Source organism: Sturnus vulgaris, chromosome 15 (genome assembly GCF_052056855.1).
Source record: "Sturnus vulgaris isolate bStuVul1 chromosome 15, bStuVul1.hap1, whole genome shotgun sequence".
NCBI classification, from domain to species: Eukaryota; Metazoa; Chordata; class Aves; order Passeriformes; family Sturnidae; genus Sturnus; species Sturnus vulgaris.
Window position 1 is genome coordinate 6,534,240 of NC_142257.1, and position 27,385 is coordinate 6,561,624.

Consider the following 27,385-nt stretch of genomic DNA (forward strand, 5'->3'; position numbering starts at 1 on the left):
TCACTCCCCAACCTGTCCCCAAATGCTGGGCTGTGATGATAAGTCCATATTTGCAGTTACTGTGGAAAAAACAGAGTTTCTCCAGTCAGGTGATGGTATCCCCAGGCTGGTCGCTGTTACCCTAACTCTACACCCCCTTTACCCCTGGCCAACAAGTGGGGCTGCACATTTGCAAAGCCTTTATTTGGTGTTTCTGTGGTGGGTGGTGAGAGGCCGGCCACCCCTGAGCAGGAGAGCAGCACGTCTGTGTGCCAGGACCACGGGCAGCCTGAATGCACTGAAGAGCTGCTCCGTGCTCAGCACGGTCAGGCCAGGCCCGCCCCAGCCAGGGGCTTTCGGGCTGAGCCTTCATGGAGAAGTGGTCTCCTGCTCCAGGGACAGCTGGCCCCTGCATTGTCCCACTGCCTGGGATGATGGAGTGGAGGGGGTGAGCTGGAGGCCAGAAGATGTCAACACCAGGGGAGGAGATGGGACATGGGGATATTACTGGAAGTATCCCACTGCCATCACTGAGGTCTCTGCCACAGGGTTGCCCAGCCCAGCATCCTGACTGGGTGGTGCCAGAGACGGGAGCAATGGAGGGGACAATGCATGATTCCTGCTGCTGGGGAACATCTGGGGAAGGACTGGAATGGAAGCAGCTGGGGGATGCTGGCTCTCATGCCTGCGGCCTGAGGCTCTACCGGTCCTGCTGTTCCTCATGGTTCTGCTGCCGTTGCCGCAGATAGTTCATGATGTCTCTCTTCACAACGGAGATGTTGGTGCGATGGTACCAGCGCATGATGGGCACGCCCTCAGGGCTCACCAGGAACTTCTCAAAGTTCCACTTGATGTCATGGTTCCGCAGAGGCTCCCAGAAGAGCTTGTTGGGGTTCCCAAACTCCTCCGCCACTGGTGGACAGGCATTCTGCAATGGGGAGCCAGTATATCACTGCCTTGTCCCTCCAAAAAGAAAGCTGGCTGTGTCCACCTCATCTCTCCTTGCCATAGCACCCACCTTCAAAAAGGTGAAGATCTTCTGCTCCTTGGCCCCATTCACATCCCCTTTCTGAAACAGCTGGAAGTTGGGAACAAAGCCATTTCCTGGCCGGACGTACCTACAAGGAGGGGGAAACAAGATGATGTGCAATGGACAGCTCCAGGTGCTTGCACAGCGGTGGTGACAGGACCCCAAGCCCCTTTTGTGGCGACTACAGCCAGCAGCAGCCGCAGCCTATGCTCCCCCTGCCTGGCTGGGACCCCAGCAGAGGCAGAAGAGTGAGGTATCCCACAGCCCCCACCACAGTACTCACTTAAGTGCCGGGAGGATCTCTGAGTTCTGGCCGGGTTCCTGCTTCCCAAATTGGTTGGAGGGGAAGCCAAGGACCACGACCCCCTGGTTTCTCAGCTCATCTTGTAGTGCATTCAGTTCTGCATGCAAGGAGAGCCAGAAGTGGATTGGCAGAGGACCGGGCACAGCTCCACACCTGCACTTACCCCTTCGGGCCCTCCCAGTCAAGCCAGACCCTGGGGAGCAGGCATTAACCCTTTCCCCAGCTCCCCGAAGCAGAAAGGACCATGGGGGTGTGCCAGAAGCTGCACTCTTGGGCCCTGCCCTGACCCCGAAGTGCCCGTTCCCCGCAGGACTCTTACCAACATACTGCAGCGTCAGGCCTCAGTATGTGGCTACGTTGACAAAGAGCACTGTCTTCCCCCTGTACCTCTCAAAGGGGATGTACTCCTCCCCATCGAGGGTCAGGGCCCCGTAGCTGTAGATGGTGTCCTTCACTGAGTGGTAGCAGTCCACCTGTGGGACGAGGAGCATCCCTGGGAGCAGGCTGGGGGCTGCCAGCCACCGCACTCCCCATCCCCACGGGCAGCAGAGCAATGAGGCCAGCCCTGCTGCTGGCTGCGGGGACGGCTGCCAGCGTTGTGTCCCCTGCCATGAATGCTGCTGGCAGCAGGCACATTCCGGCAAGCCAAGGTCGCGGTGGTGGGACAGGCTTACTGGGGCGTGCGGATGCACATGGGTCTGGCTGCAGCTGGGGGAATGTTTACCGAACAGGGAGCAGCGGGAAGGTGAATGGCTGCAAAACAACCGGAGCACAGGAGGAGGCCAGCACCAGAATCTCGAGGCTATGGGCAAGTGAGCAGGACCCACCACCCCTGGAAGCCCTGGGGGACAGGGGCAATGTAGGGGGTTCCGTGTAGGATGAGGGTCGGGCTGGAGCAGCCTCTGCATCCGGGGCCACAGGAGTTAACCCAGAGGAGTCCATCTCCTGTTCCCCCCACCAGGGTACCCAGGCTCAGCCAAGTGCCACCGGGACGCTATTTTGGGAGCTGGCAAGAGGTGAAGTCACAGGGGCTGCACTCGAGGAGTGAAGGCTCCACGGGACTGTTGGGTCCCGGTGACAAGTGGGGAGCCAGGCTGGGGGGGTGATAGTGCCCCTGCCGCATGGGTTGGTGGGTTCCACAGCTTCCAAACATGGGGGAACCCTCCCGGACATTGCATGGAAAAAAGTCCCTGTGCTCTCCCACTGAGTAGGTCACTTGGGGGACACATGACTTTGTCCCCTATCCCAGGACAGCAATTCTTGGCCCGTGGCAAGAACTTAGAAAATTTCCCCATGATCCAGGCACCGGAATTTAAGGGGATGGGGGAAGGGGGGGGAGTCAAGGGGCTATGTGCCCCACTCTTGCCCCGGGGAGTCCTACAGAGAGCCTTGGGAGCAGGCGCGTCCCCAGGGTGTCACACACCCCCTAAACCCCCCTGAACGCCCCGTGGGGGGTCTTACCTTCTCTCTCTCCTCACTTCGCCCCAGCTGGACGAGCCCAGCCAAGAAAAGGGGCAAAATCCAGTTGCTCCGTGAGCAGCCCCCCATGGCTGGGCGTGGGGTGCGGAGTGCCAGCACCCCCGGACAGCCGGGGACGAGCAGCGGGGACTTGCGCCGTTGTCGCCTGCTGTCACTTCCGAGCCCAGCGGCCAAGAAATAGCTGCGGGACTGCGGGGGGGGCAGCCAATGGCTGGGGGGGGCCGGGCCGAGGCCGCGTTAACCATGTGGGCTCTGGGACGGACACACGGACGGACACCGCCCGGGGGTGGCAACACGGCCTGGCGGTGACCCGGGGCACCCAGGGGGACAAGGGGCAGCGGCATCTGCCAGAGTTTATGCAACGTGTTACTCGACCCGGGATTAAACCCGCAAAGTTTGAGGCAGCTGCTGGAGATGTCACCAAGGAAGGAGAGTGTGGCCATGGGTTAAGCAGAAGCTGGGAGCAATCTCCCAGTCTGTGCTCTTCACCAGAAGGAACATCATGTCCTGGGAAAGGCTGATGTTGTGAGGCTCCAAGTGCAGCCTCAGCTGGCGTAGGAGGGCTGGGGGTTGGGTACATCTCCCAGGCACACAGTGAAGCCAGGGAGCAGGGGAGATGTGGGTCTCTCTGTCACTGGCAGCATTTCCCAGAGCTTTAAACCTGCCCTTCTACTGGAGGAATGGCTTAACCCTGCCCTGCCTGGACCTCAAGCAGTGTGGGGTGTTCTCCCATATCCAGGCAAACGCTCTGGATGCTCACCCACTGCCCGGGGACTGCACAAAGCCCATCACAACGTGCCAAGAGCCAGGCCAGCCACAGGAGTGCTACGATTGACTCGGCTCACTCTCACAGATACAGCTGTGAATGGAGTGAGGTGGCTCCTTGCCAAAACCTGTAGGAGCCACTATCTGGGGTATGACCCTCCCCATCTCTCCTAGACTCTAGGGAGATTTGAGGCCACAGAGCTGCAGCTCCTGGCCTGCATGCTGCCTGCACATCTCTGCATCCTGCAGCCAACAACGACCAGTGTGTGCCCAGTGCTGTGCTCCCCAGCACAGCTCACACATCTGACCCTGACCGAGGCTTGAGCCACCTCCTGCCAAGGCGCTGGGACAGACCTGAGGAGCTGCTCAGGACTGTGCTCCCTGCCCCACTATTTCCCACCACAGGAACCGTCACCCACATCTAGCTATAGTGGTGTGTGGGACAGTGTGGTTGTGTCCCTTCCACGTGTCCCTGTTCACTGCCAAGAGCAGTGAAAGTCTGAGTCACTCCTGAACTCAGTTTTTCATAAAACCAAAACAAAAATAAGGGACACATTTATCCAAGTCCAATCTGCTTGGGTCTCAGTGCCAAATCAGCCTTGGTGGAGTTTGGGAATGGGGAAGGAGTTAATGAGACGCAGCTGATGGACTCCCTCTCTGCCACTGAGCTTCCATGCCACCCCAGGCATGTCGCCCGGTGTCCCCAGCATGCTGTGCCATGCCATGCTGGAGGCTGCATGGTAGAGCCAAGGGGCACAGGGGCTCCACCAAGACTGCGCTGCTCCACCCTGCACGACCGGAGTCTCCCAGCCCAAAAAGCACTCGTGCAGGGCGGGCTGACCCTCACATGAACCTTCCTGCTCGGTTGTTTTTCCACCAGAGCTAGGCGGGAGCCAGCTCCCGCCTGCTGCAGATATTTGGCAAGACTCCGGGGCAGGAGGCCAGGCGCCCCCAGCTCCTCGGCCACCATGCTACTGCTGCCACCAACCTCCCCAGCTGTCCCCTGAGCCACATGCTGGGGCTTCAGAGACCTTGTGCCAGGCTGCAGGGCCCCAGCTGAGCAAAGGAAATGTGAAAGCAGCAGTGGGGACCATCTAGTGCTGCCTGCTGGGCTTAGCCCAGAGCTGACCGAGGAATATTTTCATGCAGAGGGACAGGGTTGGTGCCAGCAGCTTGGCAGGGCAGTGGCAGGGAGCTTGGGCAGCAGCAGGCAGCATTGCCCTGGCTAGCAGCAGTGCAGCTTCCCTGTGGCCGCTTGGCCTGGCATCATTCCCAGGGCAACCTCTGACCCTGTTCTAAGTGTGCACCAGGAAGCAAAAGCAAAACAAGCTCTGTCAGGCGAGAGGCCCCAGATCTTTGAGCACCAGGCTTCTCCAGGCTGCCAGCCCACAGCTCGCCCAGCCCTCACTGCTCTGCCCCAGCCCGTGTGCTCCCACATACTGCCCTAGTTCAACAGCAGCAACCTCCCTGCTGGGCATGATATACCCAGCACCCTTTGGAGTAGGGCTCCCCCTTCCCGAGAGCCCCTACAGCCCCCAGGCTATGTCCTCTGCCCCGTCCAGCATTGCCATCCCTTCCTTCTCCAGGGCAAGTTTTACTCCCTGTAGAAATGCCCCTGGCCCACTGTCCCCCCTTCCCCCTGCAAAGGGAGGCTGCCCAGAGGCAAGGTGAGAGCCAGCATCCTGCATCCCCTTCTCCCTTCTGGGACTGCCCCATCTGCCTCCCCCAGTAGCAGCCCCACAGGCCAGCAGCCAGCTCCTGCCACATGCCAGCACCTCCAGGGAAGCATCCCAGTGGATGCTGAATCACTTCAGAGCCCACATCACCCTGCCTGCTACAGCGTCACCGGAGCAGGACCTGCTTCTCAACAGAAAGGCATTTTTCCTTGGCAAAACTCCATGCAAACAGTGCCTCCAAGCTCCAGCATTGTTCAGGCACTGAAGCCAGGGCCACAGGGGGATTTGGTTATCTTGCTCCATCCTGGAGGAGGAATTTCCAACTTGACAGTGTTGAAAATCCAGTTTAAATCCAGTCTCCGCCATCTTAATGCTTTAAAAATTGTCGTGGCTTCTCCCTGCTTTACCTCTACTGCCATTTAGCTCCATGTTTGTTGTTGTTACGAGCAAACCCATCTTTCCAAGGCCTTTCCTGGAAACGTTTGCCACGGGTTTGAAACTTCCCAGAAAATTCATACCAAGAAAGGAAATTTCTCACTTCCCTCTGCTGCTCTTGACAAGGGGAATGCAGAGGTGGGAACAACCATCATGTATGGTTGTATGGACGTGGGGGGAGGTGTTCCATGTTTTTCCTCGTGTTTTGCTCAAAACCAAACCTTCCTTTGCTTCCTTCCCAAACCATTCCAATGTTTGTGGCTTCTCCCCTATTTCTCTCATAGCAAAGCTGCTCATCTCTTATTCCTAGTGCTGCTGGCCATCTCCACAGTGTCCCCAGGGAAGCAATGCTGGGGTGGAGCACAGGGGAGAGCAGAGCCAGGGCTGCTCCCACCCTGCACATCTGTAATGTCCTCCAGCTGCCGCTGCACCGTGCCAGCAAGGGAGGGAGAGAGGACGAAAAACAGGAAAATAACTGGTTATTTGCCTCAAACTCTGCAACTTGAGAGGGGAAGAGAGAGTTGACAGCTCAAAACAGAAATACGTTTTTGTCTGGGCAAGGAATAAGTGTCTGCTTCCTCCAAGCACAACCACAGGCAGTGCCTCCAGTGCAGACACTGCTGCTCCCCAGGATCTGCATCCCTGTGCTAAGCTCCTTCCTCAAGGTAGGAGGTGTTTGCCCAAGGTCCTGCTTCCCTGGGAGCCTGCTGCCCCTCTGGCTCCACCACCCAATGCAAACCCTAATCAAGCTGTTGTGGATCAAGCCACGCAGGGATGGCACACAGGGTTTTCAAGTCTGCAGGGCTGGTTGCTCTTTTCAGCACAGAAAATAGGATTTAAACAATTCCCACCAGCGTCATTGTAGTGTTTCCTCACATCCTTGCCTGATTCATCCTGTCAACTTTGTGACCTTCCTTGCTGTGAGTCATCAAGACACCGTTTCAGCCCCAGGGTTCCTGCCACACTGACCCGACACGAGGCTGGTGTGAGGGAAGCGGTGCTGGTCACCCTAGTGGGAGAAAAACAGCCACAACCACTGTCAGAAAGTCCTGAGGGATCCTTCCTACCCACTGTGTCCAGACTGAAGTTTGCCCTCTTGGAGCGTGGGGCTGGGCTGGCAGTGAGCTCCCTGCTGGGCTCCAGGGCCAGATAGAACCCCAAGGGACCTTTAGGCAAGGCAGTGCAGGGGGTCAGAGCACGGAGGGTTTCTGGAGAGGCTGCAAAGTACCCCAGATCCTGCAGAGCCAGAAACCACCCGTAGTGTGGACAGAGCTGCACGACACACTCACATAAAGTTCTTTTATTTCATAACAAAGGGCAATACAAGAGCTTACATGATCCCCTGCCGTTGCCTGGGTGCAAACCCGCTCCTCCTGCTTTAGCTGCCCAGGTGAGGCATGCACTGGCTCCCCAGCAGGGCTGGTGTGCTGGGCAAACAGTGGGAGCTCTCACTATCAGGATTGGGGAATGCAGCCAGCGTGCAGACAGGAGGGCTGGCAGGAACTGCACACGATTCTCTGCCCCACAAGAACCAGAGGAACCAAGAGCCCTGCAGGATTTTCCTACCAGTGCAGCAGATGATGGATAGAGGAGAAGCCGGTGCCAGCTGCACGTCTGCTGTGCATCCTGCACAAGCTCTGTCATTGATGCTTTTAGCCAAGCACTAAATGCACAACCAGAAGCCACATCCATCTTGCTTTGACTCTTTTTTCCCAAACACTTTGGCAGCTGGGAGTCCAAAGAAGAAATAACTTTGTCAGTCATTTCCACTCCTTGCCACTTGCCTGGGAGGACACAGTGTCACCAGTGCAGGTGAGACCAGCCTGCCTCCCTCATGGGAGTGAGAGATTTCCAGCTGAGACAAGTCCGCAAAGTCACACCTCTCCCCAGTGCTGCCCATGCTGTCATTTCCCCCTTTGTCTCCATGAGCTCAGTGGGCAAAATGAGCAGTGGGTACCCGGTAGAGAGCCAGGTAGAGGAGCAGGTCTGAGTGCTGGCGCACCCCAGCTCCTGCCCAGGCTCCAGCTCTCAAGGTGCCCCATCAAGGTCCCTGGCACAGGGTCCCATGGCTGTAGCCCCCAGCCCAGCGAGCCGGCCTTCCCCCACTGCCCGTGGCTCAGACGATGCCGTTGTGTGTGGGGTGCGTTCGTACTCGGTAGATGATGACAGCAGTGGCTGGACACAGCACCAGCGCTGTCATGATGAGGATGGTGGCCAGGATGATCAAGACGATGACCCAGATATCCAGGATGTGCTTGGGGAGGTCGGTAGGACTTGTGAGGTGAGGGAGGTCCATCCTGCAATGGAAAGGCAGAGGGGTGGTGGGGCAGCTCCCTCCATGCTTCCCCTATTTATTGTCTCCCCGAAGTCCCCTGTTGCTCTCTCCAGGGACACCCCCTGTGGCCAGGTCCAGCTTTCACCTTGGGCTCCTTCCAGAGCCTTTGCTAAAGGCTCCTTCAATTACTCACAGGATATACAGCACGCTTTGAAAGGCACTGGATAAAAGCTCAGGGGAAATCTTCCCTATTAATTGCTACTGTTTGTTACAGGAGGTGATAAAAGAAAGCCACAATCGGGTGTCCTGCTGGTCACTCTGCGCTGTATCAACACGGGGGGAAACGGAAAGGTCAGGTCAGTCAGGAGCCCCCTCGTTTCTGGGGAGCCTCGTGTGTGTCCTCCCCACCCACACCTCGTGCTGAGTCACGAGTTATCCATCAGCTGAAGGGGACGGAGGGGCCGGGGAGCGGGGACCCCCTCCACGGGGACCGCGGCTTTGCCCTTGTCCTGCCCCGGCACCTCGGGGCTGGGGGACACACTTCCGTGGGGAAGAGGCGGCAGCTGCCAGTGCCCTGCCTGTCCTGCCCTGCCTGTCCTGCCCTGCTCTGCCTGCCCTGCCTATCCTGCCCGTGCCCCGTCTGTCCTGCCTATGCCCTGCCTGTCCTCCCCGTACCCTGTCTGCGCCCCGTCTGTGTCCTGTCTCTGCCCTTCCCGTCCCGCCTGCATCCTCTTACCTACAGCGCTGCCAGGCTCCGGCACCCACTCCGAATCCGGCTCCAGATCCTGTCAAACGCGACAGCAGCGGCAGATCCCGCCGGGCGAGAAAGACTCCGCCTGGCCCCGCCCGGCCTGCGGAGGACGGCAGGGGAGGAGAAGAAGGGCAAGGGGATAGAAGGAAGGGGAAGGAAGGAAAGAAGGACGGAAAGGCAAGGCACGGCACGGTACGGAAAGACGTTTCTTCTACACCAGGATAAAATAAGAACACACTCCAACTTATCCCGTCCAGAATGGGATTCCACTGGGGGAGACCTTCTGGAGCTCAGCCTGAAGGTCTCAGGGAGGAACCGGAGGGACATTTCACTTCACAGTCCTGAACAAAGGGTCTTCCCTAGCCCGTCCCCATCCTGCCTCAGCAGGGTTCACGGGCAACCACTTGCCCCCGAGGCCCAGGGCAAGTGCACGCAGAGCCTCCATAGCCACCCGCAGCGAGGTGCCCGCAGTCCCCAGGGATTCGGGCAGGGTGATTTACAGAGACACGGGCAGAGAGCAGAGCCAGGAAGGGGACAGATCTCAGCCCGCCGGCTGGGAACGGTGTTTCTGCTGTCCAGTGGAATATTCTACTCCGTAGGTGATGCTGAATGGTAAAAGCAAGGCGGGATGCTCCAACATTCCTTCTGGGTCACAAGCTCAGTGTCACTCACACTAGGAGCCACGCTCTGCACCATTCCCTCCTGCCTTTTCCCAGGGAAACCTGTTGGATTTCTGGTGGTGGAAAGCCCTACCACATGCTCTCAAGACACCCCTGACACGCAGCTCTGCCGGGAGCAGTGCACAGGCGCCTCCTCCCTGCCCTCCCAGCAGCGCTCCCCTCCAGCTGCTGCAGGAGGATAAAAAGCATGTGGGGTTTTTATCGCGAGCAGCGGCAGATCCTCACGGACAGGGCTTTCCTGTGGAGCTGCAAGCAGCGGGCAGAGGGCAGGGACTGAGTGCAGGCACTGTGTGGGGATGGAGAGCGGGGTGAGCATGGGCGATTCACGCCACGGGCCTGGCTGGCAGTGGTGCTTGTTTGGGGTATCCAGCAGCAAACTGGCAGTGATTTGCTGATGCGAGATCTGCTCTCTGTGCACACAGCAGAGCATCCACAGACCTCGTGCTTTCCTGCTGATCCCACCCACGGGAATGTTCATTCTTGTCAGGATCCTGTCTTAGTGCACACGAGACTGAAGAGAAACCACCTTTGGGCTGTGAAAGGATCACCCCCGCTGCTCTGCTCTCGTGAGACCCACCTGGAGCTGTGTCCAGCTCCGGGCCCCCAGCGTAAGAAAGACACGGAACTGCTGCAGTGACCCCAGAGGAGGCAATGGAGCCGTTTCAAGGGCTGAGCCCCTCTGCTCTAGAGGCAGAATGGGAAAACTGGGGATGTTCACCTGGAGAAGGCAAGGCTCCGGGAGACCTCAGAACCCCTTCAAGTGCCTAAAGGGGCCCTGAGAGAGCTGGAAAGGGACTTAGGACAATGGCTCGGAGTGACAGGATAAGATGGAACTGCTTCCCACTGCCAGAGGGCAGGGACAGATGCGATATTGGAAAGAAATCCTTCGCGGTGAGGGTGGTGAGGCACTGACACAGACCAGCTGCGGCTGCCCCACCCCAGGCAGTCTAAGTGCAGGCTGGACGGCCCCGTAGTTCCGGGATGCGCGGAAAACGTCCCGGCCCACGGCACGGGGGGCACCGGGGGCACCGGGAGCGACTGAAGCTCCGTCCCAGCCCCATTGCGTGCCCCGCGGCGTCACGTGGCCAGGCCGGCGTGGTGGCAAGTAGGCACTGGCGGCGCGGCGGACCGCGCACGCTCGCTCGCAAGATGGCGTCGCTGCTGCAATCGGAGTGGGTGCTGTACCGGTCCGCGACGAGAAGGAGCTCCGGACGCCCCTGCCGCAGCTCTACTTCTGCCGCTATTGTAGCGAGCTCCGCTCGCTCGAGTGCGTCTCGCACGAGGTAAGGAGGGACCGGCCGCGCCTCAGCCGCACACCGGGCGGGACCGGGCGGGGCGATGCCCTCTCTGCGCGAAGCTTACGGGTTTGCTATTGGTTGTTGTTGCGGCTGGTGGGTGGGCTTAGCACGTGGATTGGTCGCGTGTGAGGGTGGGGTGGTGCTGTGCGTTGGATTGGCTGTACCGCCTGTCCGTCGGCGGAGCTCGGGCTGTGATTGGCTGGCGCGAGCACAGAGGGGCGGCTTCCCCTCATGAGGGCCGTGCCCCCCTGAAGGGCCCCGGCCCGGGAGCGGGGACCCCCAAACCTCGATGGGACCCGACCGAGGTCGCGGGGACCCCTCACCCCCCGGCCGGAGCCGACCGTTGGGTCAAGACCCTCCCGTCGCATAGCCTCCCCATCGGGCCCGGCCGTGGAGGGGCAAGGACACCCCCAGACACGCGCCCCTCCCCGTTATACGCGTTCTCCTGGGAGGGGAAGGGGCTGTTGGCTTCATAAATTCTCATATTAAAATCGCTGAGAGTGGTTTTGTAGAAGCGTGGTTGAATTAAAAAATTGTGACTGATTTGGAAAGCCTTGAAAGAAAGACTGCAGCACACATCTCAGAAGAGGCAATGGAAATTTAAGGAAACGTTAAGTGCCCTGAAGTGTGGATCTGTGACCTGGCCGTACCCGTTACGAATTGACTGTGGTGTGAGCAGTGTATTCATTGTGCGTGGCCACGCTTAACAATTAGTTTGAATTCCTCTTCAAGAAGGAGACCCCATTCTTGCAGCCGTTGTTTTAATTGATAAAATTCACTGTGACAACAGAGAGATACAAAGCATCTTGTGAAACATGCACGTATTTGACCAGTGTAACTGCGAGGACAGAATAAATATAGGTGTAACTAGAAAATAAAACGTTAAAACTATTGTGCAAGCTGAAAAATGAGATTCTGGTATCTACTAAAGGTAAACACCCAGATGATCATTTCCCACTTACAAGGTGCAGTAGTTTAATCCATTCTGACTTAAGAAACCTTATAGTTTATGTTATTAAAGATCAGAATCTGGCTGAAATGGGCTAAAATTTAGCATACCAAAAAAGTCTCAAGCCTTCCCTGGCTTCAGCATGCTGTTGCAAGACACGACTCCTTATCGGATCACGTGGCAGTTTGGAGCTTTTTGGAGAAAGGTATACCAGGTAACGTGTGTGATGTGACTGTGTCTTCTTCAGGTGGACTCCCACTACTGCCCCAGCTGCCTGGAAAACGGGACTGTGGCACCATTTGGAGCCAGAGGAAGGTGACACCGTGCTCCATTATCTTGCAGGGATGCCTGGCTGGGAGGTAGGCGACTGAAGAGCAGGCATGGAGGGGAGAGGACCCTATCATTTCTATGACCCTGGTGGGGGCTCAGAGGAGAATGGATCCACGGCCTTGGAGCGGCTGGTGGAGGAGAACGCCCGGCTGAAGGAGAAGATGCAAGGGATCAAGTCTATCGTGCCGGGGGGATGAGATTTGCTTTTGGGGCATCCCAGCCTGTGCCCACAAACCAGGTATTGTTGCTTGATTGAGGAAGGGTGCTGGTAGAAGCTGGGGGTCTTGACACTGGGGCAGTAGCAAAGCTCTGCCTGTCCTGGACTGTTGAGCAGGATGTCTGAGCTTTTTCACATGCTGATGCAGAGGCATTGGGGCAATACAAGCACCCCTTCCGGCATGGACCAGGGTGTTTGTAAAGAGGACAGTATCAGGAGCTGGGATTTTTAGTCTCAGTGCAGAAGAGACCAAGGTTGGATATGTCTCCATTGCTGTCAAAGATTTGAGAGTGCATCCTGCTCAGAGTGCCTAGGGGCACACCTGGGAACCTGTGTTTCTGCCATGTCCTCCTCCACCCGGGGACTTACTGTGCCATATCCAGCAGCTGGGAATCAGACCTTTACAAAGCTGATGCAGTTTTTCAGCGTGCTGGGTGGTGCTGCAGAGTGACTTGGTGCTGTCCCAGCTCCCCACACAGCGCTGGGTGGGACATGAAGTTGATCTGCCCCAAGAGGAACTTTGCAATACTCCTTGAACTGGTCTGACCACACATGATCCCCTCCTCATTCCCAGGACTTGGAGCAGCCACTGAATGAGGATGCTAACCTGCTGCCCCAGCTGCAGCAGCTGGAGAACACGCTGAGTGGCTGTGCCAAGGAGGCCAGCAAGGACCAGGTCTTTGTGCGCATGGGCTACATGGCCTCCGAGCTCAAGCGCTTGGCCTCCAAGGTGCACAAGAACGAGCAGAGAACGTCGTTCCTGCAGGTGAGTGAGGGCTGGCCTGGCACTTCATGAAGAATTTTCTCCTTCTGTTTTTTCCCAGCAAACCCCTCCTGCCCACCCTGAGGTGGACAGCCACCTTGTTAGCGTGGCCTGGTGGGAGGTGTGGGTGGCCCAGGACAGGCCATGGTCCTCACGCTGGCAGTGTTCACCCTGCAGACGCTGTGTGAGACGCTGCACAGTGAGAACAAGGAGCTGCGCACCAAGCTGGAGCATGACCTGGAGCAGAGGAACCAGGCTCTGGAGAAGCTCAGGTGAGGGTGGGCTATGTGGATGGGGACAGGGCTGCTCTGGAAGCTTCTTCCTGCTGACGCATCTGTTCCTGTGTTTCCACAGGTGTGAGAACCAGGAGCTGCGGAGGATGGTGACGCTGAGCAGCCAGGACAGTGGGAAGAGGGATGCTGCTGAGCAACAGCAGGTGAGGAGGGAGCATCTCGTTGGAGTGGGCTGGGAAGGAGGCAGGGAGCCCGCTGACACATCAGCAAAGATGGCCTCATTTTACTTGAGCCCCCAGTTTGTCCTAGTGTGACCAGCAGGACTTCTCAGGGTCTCAAGGGGATGGGGGAGGCAGTGGGAGGGGAAGTGGCTTGAGTTTAGCCGGCCTTGGACACAGCCTCCACAAAAGGCCTGAGGGTCCCCCACCGTGCGCGTCCAGCAGAGCGGGGCCATGGTGGAGAAGGCGCCGGGCAGAGAAGAGCTGGAGGCCAAGGAAAAGAAGGTGAAGATCCTGGAGCACCAGCGCAGGGAGGTGAGGATCAGGCTGGGAGGGAGGCACCACTAAGGAGGCGGGGAGTGGGCAGAGGGGGCACAGGGCTGGCATGGGACTGAGAGACTGGGGCAGGGCTTCAGAGCTGCAGGGAGGCACTGCTGGAGGTGGGATCTCCATCCAGCTGGTCCCCAAAGTGCTTTCATGACAGGAGTCTGATGGGGACCACCATAGCTGATGCAGGATTTGGGCTCCTGTTCAGCCATCCCTCTCTCCCTGCAGCTGCTGGAGGTGAATAAACAATGGGATCAGCATTTCCGCTCCATGAAGCAGAAGTACGAGCAGAAGGTAGGGCTGGGTGCCTGGGGAGACATTTCTGCTGGGTGCTGGCTGTGGGGACTCAGAGGAAACGATGTCGGGAGGTTTGGGGGCTGCCTGTACCTCCTTTGCCCCCGTGTGGGCTGTTCCAGGCCAACGCCCCCACTCCCTCGTGGCAGGTCACAGACCTACACCAAGAGCTGGCTGAGGCCCGCAGGGCAGTGACCGAGCTGGAGTCAGAGCGGGAGCAAAAGCAACGGGATTTTGACCGCAAGCTGCTCCTGGCCAAGTCCCGGATTGAAACAGAGGAGGCGAGTCCCTTGGGAAGGGTGAGAGGGAGCTGCCATCCCTGTTGCCCTGCCCTGGCTGATCTCCCCCCACCCTGGGTTCTGCAGGCAGAGAAGGAGAGGCTGGCCATGGAGGTGAGGGACCTGCAGCAGAGGATGCGGTTCCTGCAGGAGCAGCTGGCTCCAGTCACCAGGCAGCGGGAATACCAGGAAAAAGAGATCCAGAGGCTGAACAAGGTGGGACCAAGGGCACACCCTCTCACTGCAAAATGTCTTTAATCTTCTACAATCTCTTTACCTTTCTCAAATCCAAAACTGACTCTGATAATCCACTCTTGCCCAGGCAGAGACTTGTGTCAGGATCACTACTTGTATGACCACCACAGACTCACCACTTCCCTCTGGGCTCTGAGGAAGGGGATTGCAAGGAGGGTCTGTTGTCCTCCTTGCCCATGCCCAGTTACACCCACTTTCCACGCTGAGCACATGCCCTGGGTCCTCCAGTGACATCTTGGGCACTGAACTTGCTCTGACCCTGCTTGCTCCTCTTCCTCTCTAGGCACTAGAAGAGGCCTTGAACGTACAAGCCTCTCCACCACCCATCTTTGCCATGGAGCCGGCAGGGAAGCTGCCACAGCAGGAGCTGCTGACCCAGAATGAGTTACTCAAGCAGCAGGTAGGGCAGGACACAGAGCTACTGGGGACAGGGAAGGAAATACATGGCCTGAATGTCCACAGCAAAGAGCCCTGTGTGCCAGCAGCAGCCAGGCAGGTGTCAGTGCTGGGGTGATGGGGGTTGGGGAACCAACTCGGCATCCTCCAGCCATTCATCTTGAAGGACAACAGCCACGGGCCATCGAGCCAGCCCACATGCCTGGGACTTAGCATGGCTGGTGGAGTCAAGGATGGCAGCACAGTGATGGGGAGGTGTCTGCCCTCTGCCAGGTGCACCCGTGTTCTGTCTTCCTGCCAGGTGAAAATTTTTGAGGAAGACTTCCAGCGGGAACGGAGTGACAGGGAGAGGATGAATGAGGAGAAGGAAGAGCTGAAGCAGCAGCTGGAAAAGCTGCAGAAGCAGTTGGTCCTCTCCAACAACCAGGTGAGCAGCGCTTGGTGCTACTAGCAGCAATTTGGGAGCCCTGTGTCAACCGCATGTGTCTCGGAAATGCTCGTCCCCAGTGTCACAGTCACTGTACCTAACTAAGCATACGGCTGAATGAGGATAAGAAGCCCAGAGGTGTTTTTTCTGCTGCTTGTCACTGCCAGAGCTTCTCCTTTCATTCGTCTCCTCTTTCTGCACCTTTCCTGCTGGTCTGATGTGGAGACTGGTGCAGGCATTCCCTCAGCAACCTTAACTCATGAAGATGGGGGCTGACAGGGTAGTCTCTACACTAACCCCTCTTCCTCCCAGCTGAGAGCCTCCAAAGAAGACTGCCAGAGGGAGAAGGAGGAGAAAGAGAAGCTGAAGAAGCTACTGAAACAGCACAAACAGGTAGGGATGGGAGGAAGCCCTCCCTGGGCAGAGGGGTTGGGGGAGGTGATGGCAAGTGGTGGTGAGCTGCCCTTGGGATCTCCTCAGCATCTGTCCTAGCTCCTTGTAGGCTTCTGGAGAGAGGCTCCACCCCGAGCCAGGGCCAGGGCCACAGGGCCCAGCCTGCCCCATGTACCAGTACCAGTACAGTCCGCCCATGGCTCACCCCATGTACCACGGCTATGACGAGTGGCAGCAGATCCGATACCCGCCAGCCATGCCGGGCGAGCACACACAAGGACAGAACTTCCACCATTTTCCCCCGGTGAGGCTCTACCTGTGCCAGCAGGAGTGAGGGCAGAGGGTGACATGTGGGTGGTTCTGGGAGTCGCTGCCCTCCAGGGCCACTGAGTCTCAGAGCAGGGAGCTGAACACATGTGTCCTGGTGGCATGTGACTGCTCAGTCCCTTTCCTCCCACCCTTCTTCTCCTCACACTGTCAATCAATCACAGAGTGCAGCCTCATGATTCACGTGCCAGGTAATTCTCTGTTCCTTCTCCTCCTGCAGCCCGAGTACCCCTGGCGCCCGCCCTGTGCCATGGCTCGCAGCCAGAACGCCCAACCAGCGGCCGGGGTGAAACCGGTCCCCAAGGACTTGGGTAAGGCTCAGACCCACTCTGACAGGCTGCCTGTCCTTCACCCAGAGACTTGGGGCATTTGGCTAAACACATGGTGGAGGGATTGCAGCACAACTTTCCAGGCAGTGGCCATTTTCGCTTAGCCCCTACCTCTCATCAGCTGAGGGGATGATTTTGCCATGGGGTTGGTCCCTGCTGTGTCCCTGCCAGCACACCCATAGCACCTAAAGTCAGGCTGAGCCCAAACAGCTCGTGGAGTTATGGCAGTTGGTGCTCAGGGATAACAACCATGCCATGGCTGGCATCCCTCCTGTGGGGCTCATGTGAGAATGAAGAACTGTGCTTACTCTGTGCCATCCCTCTGTTGTGTCTCAGAACAGGCAGGCCCCGGATTGCCCTAACACCAAGGACTAGCCACACTCCAACACCAGTGGAAGGGGAGTAGGGTGTGTGTGTGCCCATGTGTGTGTGTCCAGGAGCTTCGTCTGGGTGCCAACGCCTGTGCAAGGACATGTGCTGCACGTGGGGGGCTCAGCAGCGCCTTCCCCCAAGGAAATCATGAAGGACGGACTAAAGTTTCCATCGTGGTGGCAGCCAGCATGGGGTCAGTCCCCTGCGGCCATCCCCTTTCCCCATGAGGAGCCAAGCCTGGCATCGCTTTAGACCCGAGCCAGGTCTTCAGGGAAGAGGAGCCAGTGTTTCCCAGGAGCTGCCCCAGTCCAGAGCCCCTGGAGGAGCGGGTAACAGTGGGGACTCTCCCAGTGGCGGGAGACCCCACACTCGCAGGCAAGTGCTGGCCGCAGCCAGGGGCCGGCCTGAGGGTGGTTGGTATTGTCATATTTATTTAAGGACTGAAGTGTGACTGAGTCTCTCTGGTTTTGTCCTGAAAGTTGCTTCCTGTGGGGCAGCCTGTGCTCGGGGAGGGGGAGGAGGGATACCAGGACTGTTAATCACCATGTGCTCAGGTATAGCCATAGAGACAGACTGAATGCAAGGGGACCCCCACCGTTGCTTGGGCACCGCAGGATGTGTTGCCCTGAGTGCATGCCTCTCACTTCCCTCTGTGTTCTGAGCTCAGCTTCTCACCCTCCTCTCTTCTGCCTCCACCTCTTCCACAGCAGGGAAGCCCCTGCTGCCCCCTCTTCCTTTCCATGCAGCAGTGTCACAGCTGTGACAGCAGGAAGCACAGGATTCCGGTTGTCCCTGGTTCTGCCTCCAGCCCCCTTTGCCCATCTGTCCTCTGCACTCACTCCCCAAACTGTCCCCAAATGCTGGCATGTGACGTCCATATTTGCAGTTATTGCAGTGGAAAAAATGAAGTTTGTTCAGGCAGGCACTGCTACCCCCAGGCTGGCTGTTGCTCCCCTCACTCTACCCCCCCTTTATCACTGGCCAGCAAGTGGGGCTGCACATTTGCAAAGCCTTTATTTGGTGTTTCTGTGGTGGGTGGTGAGAGGCCGGCCACCCTTGAGCAGGAGAGCAGAACACAGAACGTGGTCTGTGTGCCAGGACCACGGGCAGCCTGAATGCACTGAAGAGCTGCTCCATGCTCAGCACAGTCACGCCAGGCCTGCACCAGCCAGGGGTTTTTGAGCTGAGCCTTCATGGAGAAGTGGTCTCCTGCTCCAGGGACAGCTGGTCCCTGCATTGTCCCACTGTCTGGGATGCTGGAGTGGAGGGGGTGAGCTGGAGGCCAGAAGATGTCAACACCAGGGGAGGAGATGGGACATGGGGATATTACTGGAAGTATCCCACTGCCATCACTGAGGTCTCTGCCACAGGGTTGCCCAGCCCAGCATCCTGACTGGATGGTGCCAGAGATGGGAGCAATGGAGGGGACAGTGCATGATTCCTGCTTCTGGGGAACATCTGGGGAAGGACTGGAATGGAAGCAGCTGGGGGTTGCTGACCCTCATGCCAGCGGTTTGAGGCTCTATAGGTGCTGCTGTTCGTCGTGGTTCTGTTCATCACGGTTCTGCTGCTGTAGCCTCAGATAGGTCCTCATGGCTCTGCAATTCCTCATAATTCTGCTGTTCCTCATGGTTTGGCTGTATCGCATGGAACTGTGCTCCATAAATGTGCGGTGGCCGGTGCCTCAGATAGTTCATGATGTCTCTCTTCACAACAGAGATGTTGGTGCAAGGTTGCCAACGCTTGATGGGCACGCCCTTAGAGGTCACCAGGAACTTCTCGAAGTTCCACTTGATGTCATGGTTCCGCAGAGGCTCCCAGAAGAGCTTGTTGGGGTTCCCAAACTCCTCCGCCACTGGTGGACAGGCGTTCTGCAATGGGGAGCCAGTATATCACTGCCTTGTCCCTCCAAAAAGAAAGCTGGCTGTGTCCACCTCATCTCTCCTTGCCATAGCACCCACCTTCAAAAAGGTGAAGATCTTCTGCTCCTTGGCCCCATTCACATCCCCTTTCTGAAACAGCTGGAAGTTGGGAACAAAGCCATTTCCTGGCCGGACGTACCTACAAGGAGGGGGAAACAAGATGATGTGCAATGGACAGCTCCAGGTGCTTGCACAGCGGTGGTGACAGGACCCCAAGCCCCTTTTGTGGCGACTACAGCCAGCAGCAGCCGCAGCCTATGCTCCCCCTGCCTGGCTGGGACCCCAGCAGAGGCAAGAGAGTGAGGTATCCCACAGCCCCCACCACAGTACTCACTTAAGTGCCGGGAGGATCTCTGAGTTCTGGCCGGGTTCCTGCTTCCCAAATTGGTTGGAGGGGAAGCCAAGGACCACGACCCCCTGGTTTCTCAGCTCATCTTGTAGTGCATTCAGTTCTGCATGCAAGGAGAGCCAGAAGTGGATTGGCAGAGGACTGGGCACAGCTCCACACCTGCCCTTACCCCTTCGGGCCCTCCCAGTCAAGCCAGACCCTGGGGAGCAGGCATTAACCCTTTCCCCAGCTCCCCGAAGCAGAAAGGACCATGGGGGTGTGCCAGAAGCTGCACTCTTGGGCCCTGCCCTGACCCCGAAGTGCCCGTTCCCCGCAGGACTCTTACCAACATACTGCAGCGTCAGGCCTCAGTATGTGGCTACGTTGACAAAGAGCACTGTCTTCCCCCTGTACCTCTCAAAGGGGATGTACTCCTCCCCATCGAGGGTCAGGGCCCCGTAGCTGTAGATGGTGTCCTTCACTGAGTGGTAGCAGTCCACCTGTGGGACGAGGAGCATCCCTGGGAGCAGGCTGGGGGCTGCCAGCCACCGCACTCCCCATCCCCACGGGCAGCAGAGCAATGAGGCCAGCCCTGCTGCTGGCTGCGGGGACGGCTGCCAGCGTTGTGTCCCCTGCCATGAATGCTGCTGGCAGCAGGCACATTCCGGCAAGCCAAGGTCGCGGTGGTGGGACAGGCTTACTGGGGCGTGCGGATGCACATGGGTCTAGATGCAGCTAGCGGAATACAGCAGGGAGCAGCAGGGAGGCGAGTGGCTGCACCATATCCCCACCCCTGCCCCGGGGAGTCCTGCAGAGAGCCCTCAAAACTGGTGCGTCCCCAGGGTGTCACAACACCCCCTGAACGCCCTGTGGTGGTGTCCCCCTCCTGTTGCCTTCTCTCTCTTCACACTTAGCCCCAGCTGGACGAGCACAGCCAAGAAAAGGGGCAAAATGCAGTTTCTCCAGGCGCAGCCCTCCATGGCTAAGCGCGGGGTGCGGGGTGCCGGCACTCCCTGACAGCCGGGGGCGAGCAGCCGGGACTTGCGCCGTTGTCGCCTGCTGTCACCTCCGAGCCCGGCGGCCAAGAAATAGGTGCGGGGCTGCGAGGGGTATGCAATGGCCGGGGGGGCCGGGCCGAGGCCGCGTTAACCATGTGGGCTCTGGGACGGACACACGGACGGACACCGCCCGGGGTTGGCACGACGGCCTGGCGGTGGCCCGGGGCACCCAGGGGGACAAGGGGCAGCGGCATCTGCCAGGGTTTATGCAACGTGTTACTCGAACCGGGATTAAACCCGGAAAGTGGAAAGAGAGATATCAGGAGGAAGGAGGGAAAGAGGTGATGAGGGATGAAGAGGGGCTGGGGTGGCAGACGGGCCGGGGGGCAGAGGTGTCGCGAGGGAGAGGTGCCCCATCCTGCGCAGACCACCCAGCCAGGGTGACATTTCCCCCCAAGGGGGATGTTGGTACCCGACAAGAAGGGACAAAACTCCCCCAGCATAACCCTCGGGGAGGCCGAGCTGGGTTTTGGTGAGTGCCCCCACGATGACTGCTCGGGATGGGCTGGACTGCGGAAGGTTGATCCCGCTCCTCTCCTTTGTGCCCGGTAAATGAAGGTGCTGCTAGAGGCAGCTCTGCAGGAGAATCCCTCCTGGCCGTGGCTATGGCTCCATGGTGACCCTGCGGGGTCAAGGGCAGGGCACTGCTGTCCCTTGGCCCTTGGTGCCCCCAGGGACAGGAATTTCCCAGGTCGTGTTTGCTTAGCTAAGGAATGAGAATATTTACCCTGGTCAGTCTCCAAGGAAAATATCAGTGGTGAGGTGTAAATTCCCTGAAATCCCCCAACAAAATTATTCAATGGGAGAATTAACTGGCTGGAGGTGTGCTGGGAGAGTTGTGATTTGGGGGGAAGGCTGGCATGGGGTGGAGGACCGTATGGGGTGGCATTCGGTGAGCCCTGGGGGGACCATGAGTGTCAGCATGAGTCTTGGCTTTACTAGAAAGCAGGGTCAGCCCTGCCACGATGCTGTCTCTGAGCCAGCTGCTGGAGATGTCACAAAGGAAGGAGAGTGTGGCCATGGGTTAAGCAGAAGCTGGGAGCAATCTCCCAGTCTGTGCTCTTCACCAGAAGGAACATCATGTCCTGGGAAAGGCTGATGTTGTGAGGCTCCAAGTGCAGCCTCAGCTGGCGTAGGAGGGCTGGGGGTTGGGTACATCTCCCAGGCACACAGTGAAGCCAGGGAGCAGGGGAGATGTGGGTCTCTCTGTCACTGGCAGCATTTCCCAGAGCTTTAAACCTGCCCTTCTACTGGAGGAATGGCTTAACCCTGCCCTGCCTGGACCTCAAGCAGTGTGGGGTGTTTCCCCATATCCAGGCAAACGCTCTGGATGCTCACCCACTGCCCGGGGACTGCACAAAGCCCATCACAACGTGCCAAGAGCCAGGCCAGCCACAGGAGTGCTACGATTGACTCGGCTCACTCTCACAGATACAGCTGTGAATGGAGTGAGGTGGCTCCTTGCCAAAACCTGTAGGAGCCAGTATCTGGGGTATGACCCTCCTCACCTCTCCTAGTCTCTAGGGAGATTTGAGGCCACAGAGCTGCAGCCCCTGGCCTGCATGCTGCCTGCACATCTCTGCATCCTGCAGCCAACAACGACCAGTGTGTGCCCAGTGCTGTGCTCCCCAGCACAGCTCACACATCTGACCCTGACCGAGGCTTGAGCCACCTCCTGCCAAGGCGCTGGGACAGACCTGAGGAGCTGCTCAGGACTGTGCTCCCTGCCCCACTATTTCCCACCACAGGAACCGTCACCCACATCTAGCTATAGTGGTGTGTGGGACAGTGTGGTTGTGTCCCTTCCACGTGTCCCTGTTCACTGCCAAGAGCAGTGAAAGTCTGAGTCACTCCTGAACTCAGTTTTTCATAAAACCAAAACAAAAATAAGGGACACATTTATCCAAGTTCAATCTGCTTGGGTCTCAGTGCCAAATCAGCCTTGGTGGAGTTTGGGAATGGGGAAGGAGTTAATGAGACGCAGCTGATGGACTCCCTCTCTGCCACTGAGCTTCCATGCCACCCCAGGCATGTCGCCCGGTGTCCCCAGCATGCTGTGCCATGCCATGCTGGAGGCTGCATGGTAGAGCCAAGGGGCACAGGGGCTCCACCAAGACTGCGCTGCTCCACCCTGCACGACCGGAGTCTCCCAGCCCAAAAAGCACTCGTGCAGGGCGGGCTGACCCTCACATGAACCTTCCTGCTCGGTTGTTTTTCCACCAGAGCTAGGCGGGAGCCAGCTCCCGCCTGCTGCAGATATTTGGCAAGACTCCGGGGCAGGAGGCCAGGCGCCCCCAGCTCCTCGGCCACCATGCTACTGCTGCCACCAACCTCCCCAGCTGTCCCCTGAGCCACATGCTGGGGCTTCAGAGACCTTGTGCCAGGCTGCAGGGCCCCAGCTGAGCAAAGAAATGTGAAAGCAGCAGTGGGGACCATCTAGTGCTGCCTCCTGGGCTTAGCCCAGAGCTGACCGAGGAATATTTTCATGCAGAGGGACAGGGTTGGTGCCAGCAGCTTGGCAGGGCAGTGGCAGGGAGCTTGGGCAGCAGCAGGCAGCATTGCCCTGGCTAGCAGCAGTGCAGCTTCCCTGTGGCCGCTTGGCCTGGCATCATTCCCAGGGCAACCTCTGACCCTGTTCTAAGTGTGCACCAGGAAGCAAAAGCAAAACAAGCTCTGTCAGGCGAGAGGCCCCAGATCTTTGAGCACCAGGCTTCTCCAGGCTGCCAGCCCACAGCTCGCCCAGCCCTCACTGCTCTGCCCCAGCCTGTGTGCTCCCACATACTGCCCTAGTTCAACAGCAGCCTCCCTGCAGGGCATGATATACCCAGCGCCCTTTGGAGTAGGGCTCCCCCTTCCCCAGAGCCCCTACAGCCCCCAGGCTATGTCCTCTGCCCCGTCCAGCATTGCCATCCCTTCCTTCTCCAGGGCAAGTTTTACTCCCTGTAGAAATGCCCCTGGCCCACTGTCCCCCCTTCCCCCTGCAAAGGGAGGCTGCCCAGAGGCAAGGTGAGAGCCAGCATCCTGCATCCCCTTCTCCCTTCTGGGACTGCCCCATCTGCCTCCCCCAGTAGCAGCCCCACAGGCCAGCAGCCAGCTCCTGCCACATGCCAGCACCTCCAGGGAAGCATCCCAGTGGATGCTGAATCACTTCAGAGCCCACATCACCCTGCCTGCTACAGCGTCACCGGAGCAGGACCTGCTTCTCAACAGAAAGGCATTTTTCCTTGGCAAAACTCCATGCAAACAGTGCCTCCAAGCTCCAGCATTGTTCAGGCACTGAAGCCAGGGCCACAGGGGGATTTGGTTATCTTGCTCCATCCTGGAGGAGGAATTTCCAACTTGACAGTGTTGAAAATCCAGTTTAAATCCAGTCTCCGCCATCTTAATGCTTTAAAAATTGTCGTGGCTTCTCCCTGCTTTACCTCTACTGCCATTTAGCTCCATGTTTGTTGTTGTTACGAGCAAACCCATCTTTCCAAGGCCTTTCCTGGAAATGTTTGCCACGGGTTTGAAACTTCCCAGAAAATTCATACCAAGAAAGGAAATTTCTCACTTCCCTCTGCTGCTCTTGACAAGGGGAATGCAGAGGTGGGAACAACCATCATGTATGGTTGTATGGACGTGGGGGGAGGTGTTCCATGTTTTTCCTCGTGTTTTGCTCAAAACCAAACCTTCCTTTGCTTCCTTCCCAAACCATTCCAATGTTTGTGGCTTCTCCCCTATTTCTCTCATAGCAAAGCTGCTCATCTCTTATTCCTAGTGCTGCTGGCCATCTCCACAGTGTCCCCAGGGAAGCAATGCTGGGGTGGAGCACAGGGGAGAGCAGAGCCAGGGCTGCTCCCACCCTGCACATCTGTAATGTCCTCCAGCTGCCGCTGCACCGTGCCAGCAAGGGAGGGAGAAAGGACGAAAAACAGGAAAATAACTGGTTATTTGCCTCAAACTCTGCAACTTGAGAGGGGAAGAGAGAGTTGACAGCTCAAAACAGAAATATGTTTTTATCTAGGCAAGGAATAAGTGTCTGCTTCCTCCAAGCACAACCACAGGCAGTGGCTCCAGTGCAGGCACTGCTGCTCCCCAGGATCTGCATCCCTGTGCTAAGCTCCTTCCTCAAGGTAGGAGGTGTTTGCCCAAGGTCCTGCTTCCCTGGGAGCCTGCTGCCCCTCTGGCTCCACCACCCAATGCAAACCCTAATCAAGCTGTTGTGGATCAAGCCACGCAGGGATGGCACACAGGGTTTTCAAGTCTGCAGGGCTGGTTGCTCTTTTCAGCACAGAAAATAGGATTTAAACAATTCCCACCAGCGTCATTGTAGTGTTTCCTCACATCCTTGCCTGATTCATCCTGTCAACTTTGTGACCTTCCTTGCTGTGAGTCATCAAGACACCGTTTCAGCCCCAGGGTTCCTGCCACACTGACCCGACACGAGGCTGGTGTGAGGGAAGCGGTGCTGGTCACCCTAGTGGGAGAAAAACAGCCACAACCACTGTCAGAAAGTCCTGAGGGATCCTTCCTACCCACTGTGTCCAGACTGAAGTTTGCCCTCTTGGAGCGTGGGGCTGGGCTGGCAGTGAGCTCCCTGCTGGGCTCCAGGGCCAGATAGAACCCCAAGGGACCTTTAGGCAAGGCAGTGCAGGGGGTCAGAGCACGGAGGGTTTCTGGAGAGGCTGCAAAGTACCCCAGATCCTGCAGAGCCAGAAACCACCCGTAGTGTGGACAGAGCTGCACGACACACTCACATAAAGTCCATTTATTTCATAACAAAGGGCAATACAAGAGCTTACATGATCCCCTGCCGTTGCCTGGGTGCAAACCCGCTCCTCCTGCTTTAGCTGCCCAGGTGAGGCATGCACTGGCTCCCCAGCAGGGCTGGTGTGCTGGGCAAACAGTGGGAGCTCTCACTATCAGGATTGGGGAATGCAGCCAGCGTGCAGACAGGAGGGCTGGCAGGAACTGCACACGATTCTCTGCCCCACAAGAACCAGAGGAACCAAGAGCCCTGCAGGATTTTCCTACCAGTGCAGCAGATGATGGATAGAGGAGAAGCCGGTGCCAGCTGCACGTCTGCTGTGCATCCTGCACAAGCTCTGTCATTGATGCTTTTTTAGCCAAGCACTAAATGCACAACCAGAAGCCACATCCATCTTGCTTTGACTCTTTTTTCCCAAACACCTTGGCAGCTGGGAGTCCAAAGAAGAAATAACTTTGTCAGTCATTTCCACTCCTTGCCACTTGCCTGGGAGGACACAGTGTCACCAGTGCAGGTGAGACCAGCCTGCCTCCCTCATGGGAGTGAGAGATTTCCAGCTGAGACAAGTCCGCAAAGTCACACCTCTCCCCAGTGCTGCCCATGCTGTCATTTCCCCCTTTGTCTCCATGAGCTCAGTGGGCAAAATGAGCAGTGGGTACCCGGTAGAGAGCCAGGTAGAGGAGCAGGTCTGAGTGCTGGCGCATCCCAGCTCCTGCCCAGGCTCCAGCTCTCAAGGTGCCCCATCAAGGTCCCTGGCACAGGGTCCCATGGCTGTAGCCCCCAGCCCAGCGAGCCGGCCTTCCCCCACTGCCTGTGGCTCAGACGATGCCGTTGTGTGTGGGGTGCGTTCGTACTCGGTAGATGATGACAGCAGTGGCTGGACACAGCACCAGCGCTGTCATGATGAGGATGGTGGCCAGGATGATCAAGACGATGACCCAGATATCCAGGATGTGCTTGGGGAGGTCGGTAGGACTTGTGAGGTGAGGGAGGTCCATCCTGCAATGGAAAGGCAGAGGGGTGGTGGGGCAGCTCCCTCCATGCTTCCCCTATTTATTGTCTCCCCGAAGTCCCCTGTTGCTCTCTCCAGGGACACCCCCTGTGGCCAGGTCCAGCTTTCACCTTGGGCTCCTTCCAGAGCCTTTGCTAAAGGCTCCTTCAATTACTCACAGGATATACAGCACGCTTTGAAAGGCACTGGATAAAAGCTCAGGGGAAATCTTCCCTATTAATTGCTACTGTTTGTTACAGGAGGTGATAAAAGAAAGCCACAATCGGGTGTCCTGCTGGTCACTCTGCGCTGTATCATCACGGGGGGAAACGGAAAGGTCAGGTCAGTCAGGAGCCCCCTCGTTTCCGAGGAGCCTCGTGTGTGTCCTCCCCACCCACACCTCGTGCTGAGTCACGAGTTATCCATCAGCTGAAGGGGACGGAGGGGCCGGGGAGCGGGGACCCCCTCCACGGGGACCGCGGCTTTGCCCTTGTCCTGCCCCGGCACCTCGGGGCTGGGGGACACACTTCCGTGGGGAAGAGGCGGCAGCTGCCAGTGCCCTGCCTGTCCTGCCCTGCTCTGCCTGCCCTGCCTATCCTGCCCGTGCCCCGTCTGTGCCCTGCCTGTCCTGCCTATGCCCTGCCTGTCCTCCCCGTACCCTGTCTGCGCCCCGTCTGTGCCCTGTCTCTGCCCTTCCCGTCCCGCCTGCATCCTCTTACCTACAGCGCTGCCAGGCTCCGGCACCCACTCCGAATCCGGCTCCAGATCCTGTCAAACGCGACAGCAGCGGCAGATCCCGCCGGGCGAGAAAGACTCCGCCTGGCCCCGCCCGGCCTGCGGAGGACGGCAGGGGACGAGAAGAAGGGCAAGGGGATAGAAGGAAGGGGAAGGAAGGAAAGAAGGACGGAAAGGCAAGGCACGGCACGGTACGGAAAGACGTTTCTTCTACACCAGGATAAAATAAGAACACACTCCAACTTATCCCGTCCAGAATGGGATTCCACTGGGGGAGACCTTCTGGAGCTCAGCCTGAAGGTCTCAGGGAGGAACCGGAGGGACATTTCACTTCACAGTCCTGAACAAAGGGTCTTCCCTAGCCCGTCCCCATCCTGCCTCAGCAGGGTTCACGGGCAACCACTTGCCCCCGAGGCCCAGGGCAAGTGCACGCAGAGCCTCCATAGCCACCCGCAGCGAGGTGCCCGCAGTCCCCAGGGATTCGGGCAGGGTGATTTACAGAGACACGGGCAGAGAGCAGCGCCAGGAAGGGGACAGATCTCAGCCCGCCGGCTGGGAACGGTTTTTCTGCTGCCCAGTGGAATATTCCTGTAGGGACACATATAGAGAAAGTACGAAAATTACAGCCTGAAAAGTATTCCAGGCTGGAGCTTTTCAGCTCTGTTCCCAGCCGATAAACTGGTCCAGCTCAAGGCTAGGGAGAATTTCTCCCAGGGTCAAAATAATAAGGAATTAATAACAAAGATGCAACACCTATTGTGGCAGGTCACCAGGCCCTGGGAATGGGGTGTCTTCTCTCTGAACCAATCATCTTTTCTCTT

The 27,385-nt window shown here is 58.0% G+C and overlaps 5 protein-coding genes, 1 long non-coding RNA gene and 1 pseudogene across 12 annotated transcripts in view; 3 read left to right on the top strand and 4 right to left on the bottom strand.

The window, feature by feature from the left end:
• Positions 1–162: 162 nt before the first annotated feature.
• Positions 163–2,942, bottom strand: LOC106859583 (glutathione peroxidase 3). The gene is made up of 5 exons (XM_014886967.2): positions 2,775–2,942; positions 1,633–1,786; positions 1,293–1,410; positions 998–1,097; positions 163–907 (listed from the first exon to the last, which is right to left on the bottom strand). Exons 1-5 carry the CDS (start codon positions 2,859–2,861, stop codon positions 680–682), a joined length of 687 nt encoding a protein of 228 aa, XP_014742453.1. The 5' UTR covers positions 2,862–2,942; the 3' UTR covers positions 163–679.
• Positions 1,782–27,292, top strand: LOC148221966 (uncharacterized). Of its 3 annotated transcripts, XM_088173598.1 has the most exons (4): positions 1,782–2,125; positions 8,218–8,299; positions 8,686–8,886; positions 9,797–9,982. In XM_088173598.1, exons 1-4 carry the CDS (start codon positions 1,867–1,869, stop codon positions 9,828–9,830), a joined length of 576 nt encoding a protein of 191 aa, XP_088029724.1. In that variant the 5' UTR covers positions 1,782–1,866; the 3' UTR covers positions 9,831–9,982. The 3 variants fall into 3 exon arrangements, with proteins under 3 accessions (XP_088029724.1, XP_088029723.1, XP_088029721.1); XM_088173597.1 differs by lacking the exons at positions 8,218–8,299; positions 8,686–8,886; positions 9,797–9,982 and adding exons at positions 26,090–26,171; positions 26,555–27,292; XM_088173595.1 differs by lacking the exon at positions 9,797–9,982 and having other exon boundaries at positions 8,686–9,455.
• Positions 6,954–8,856, bottom strand: SMIM3 (small integral membrane protein 3). The gene is made up of 2 exons (XM_014886900.2): positions 8,680–8,856; positions 6,954–7,965 (listed from the first exon to the last, which is right to left on the bottom strand). Exon 2 carries the CDS (start codon positions 7,962–7,964, stop codon positions 7,785–7,787), a length of 180 nt encoding a protein of 59 aa, XP_014742386.1. The 5' UTR covers position 7,965; positions 8,680–8,856; the 3' UTR covers positions 6,954–7,784.
• LOC148221967 (TNFAIP3-interacting protein 1-like) lies at positions 10,341–17,231 on the top strand. 3 transcript variants are annotated; one of them, XM_088173578.1, is made up of 15 exons: positions 10,341–10,657; positions 11,869–11,980; positions 12,743–12,934; positions 13,109–13,203; positions 13,286–13,367; positions 13,605–13,697; positions 13,938–14,003; positions 14,153–14,288; positions 14,373–14,497; positions 14,820–14,936; positions 15,234–15,359; positions 15,672–15,752; positions 15,862–16,056; positions 16,300–16,390; positions 16,745–17,231. In XM_088173578.1, exons 1-15 carry the CDS (start codon positions 10,356–10,358, stop codon positions 16,768–16,770), a joined length of 1,839 nt encoding a protein of 612 aa, XP_088029704.1. In that variant the 5' UTR covers positions 10,341–10,355; the 3' UTR covers positions 16,771–17,231. The 3 variants fall into 3 exon arrangements, with proteins under 3 accessions (XP_088029704.1, XP_088029703.1, XP_088029705.1); XM_088173577.1 differs by having other exon boundaries at positions 16,750–17,231; XM_088173579.1 differs by lacking the exons at positions 10,341–10,657; positions 11,869–11,980 and adding an exon at positions 12,032–12,189 and having other exon boundaries at positions 16,750–17,231.
• The window catches only part of DCTN4 (dynactin subunit 4), a 30,349-nt gene continuing 13,564 nt past the window's right edge, over positions 10,601–27,385 (top strand). For both annotated transcript variants that reach the window (XM_088173593.1, XM_088173594.1), the window contains exon 1: positions 10,601–10,657. The gene's annotated coding sequence lies outside the window, so the exon portion shown is untranslated. The remainder of the gene's footprint in view (positions 10,658–27,385) is intronic.
• Positions 18,322–19,564, bottom strand: LOC106859556 (glutathione peroxidase 3-like; annotated as a pseudogene). Its single transcript, XR_015806972.1, has 4 exons — positions 19,377–19,564; positions 19,037–19,154; positions 18,742–18,841; positions 18,322–18,651 (listed from the first exon to the last, which is right to left on the bottom strand). The product of XR_015806972.1 is annotated as a glutathione peroxidase 3-like (transcript).
• Positions 24,824–26,731, bottom strand: LOC148221968 (uncharacterized). Its single transcript, XR_015806973.1, has 2 exons — positions 26,549–26,731; positions 24,824–25,837 (listed from the first exon to the last, which is right to left on the bottom strand). It is a non-coding gene; the product is annotated as an uncharacterized LOC148221968 (long non-coding RNA).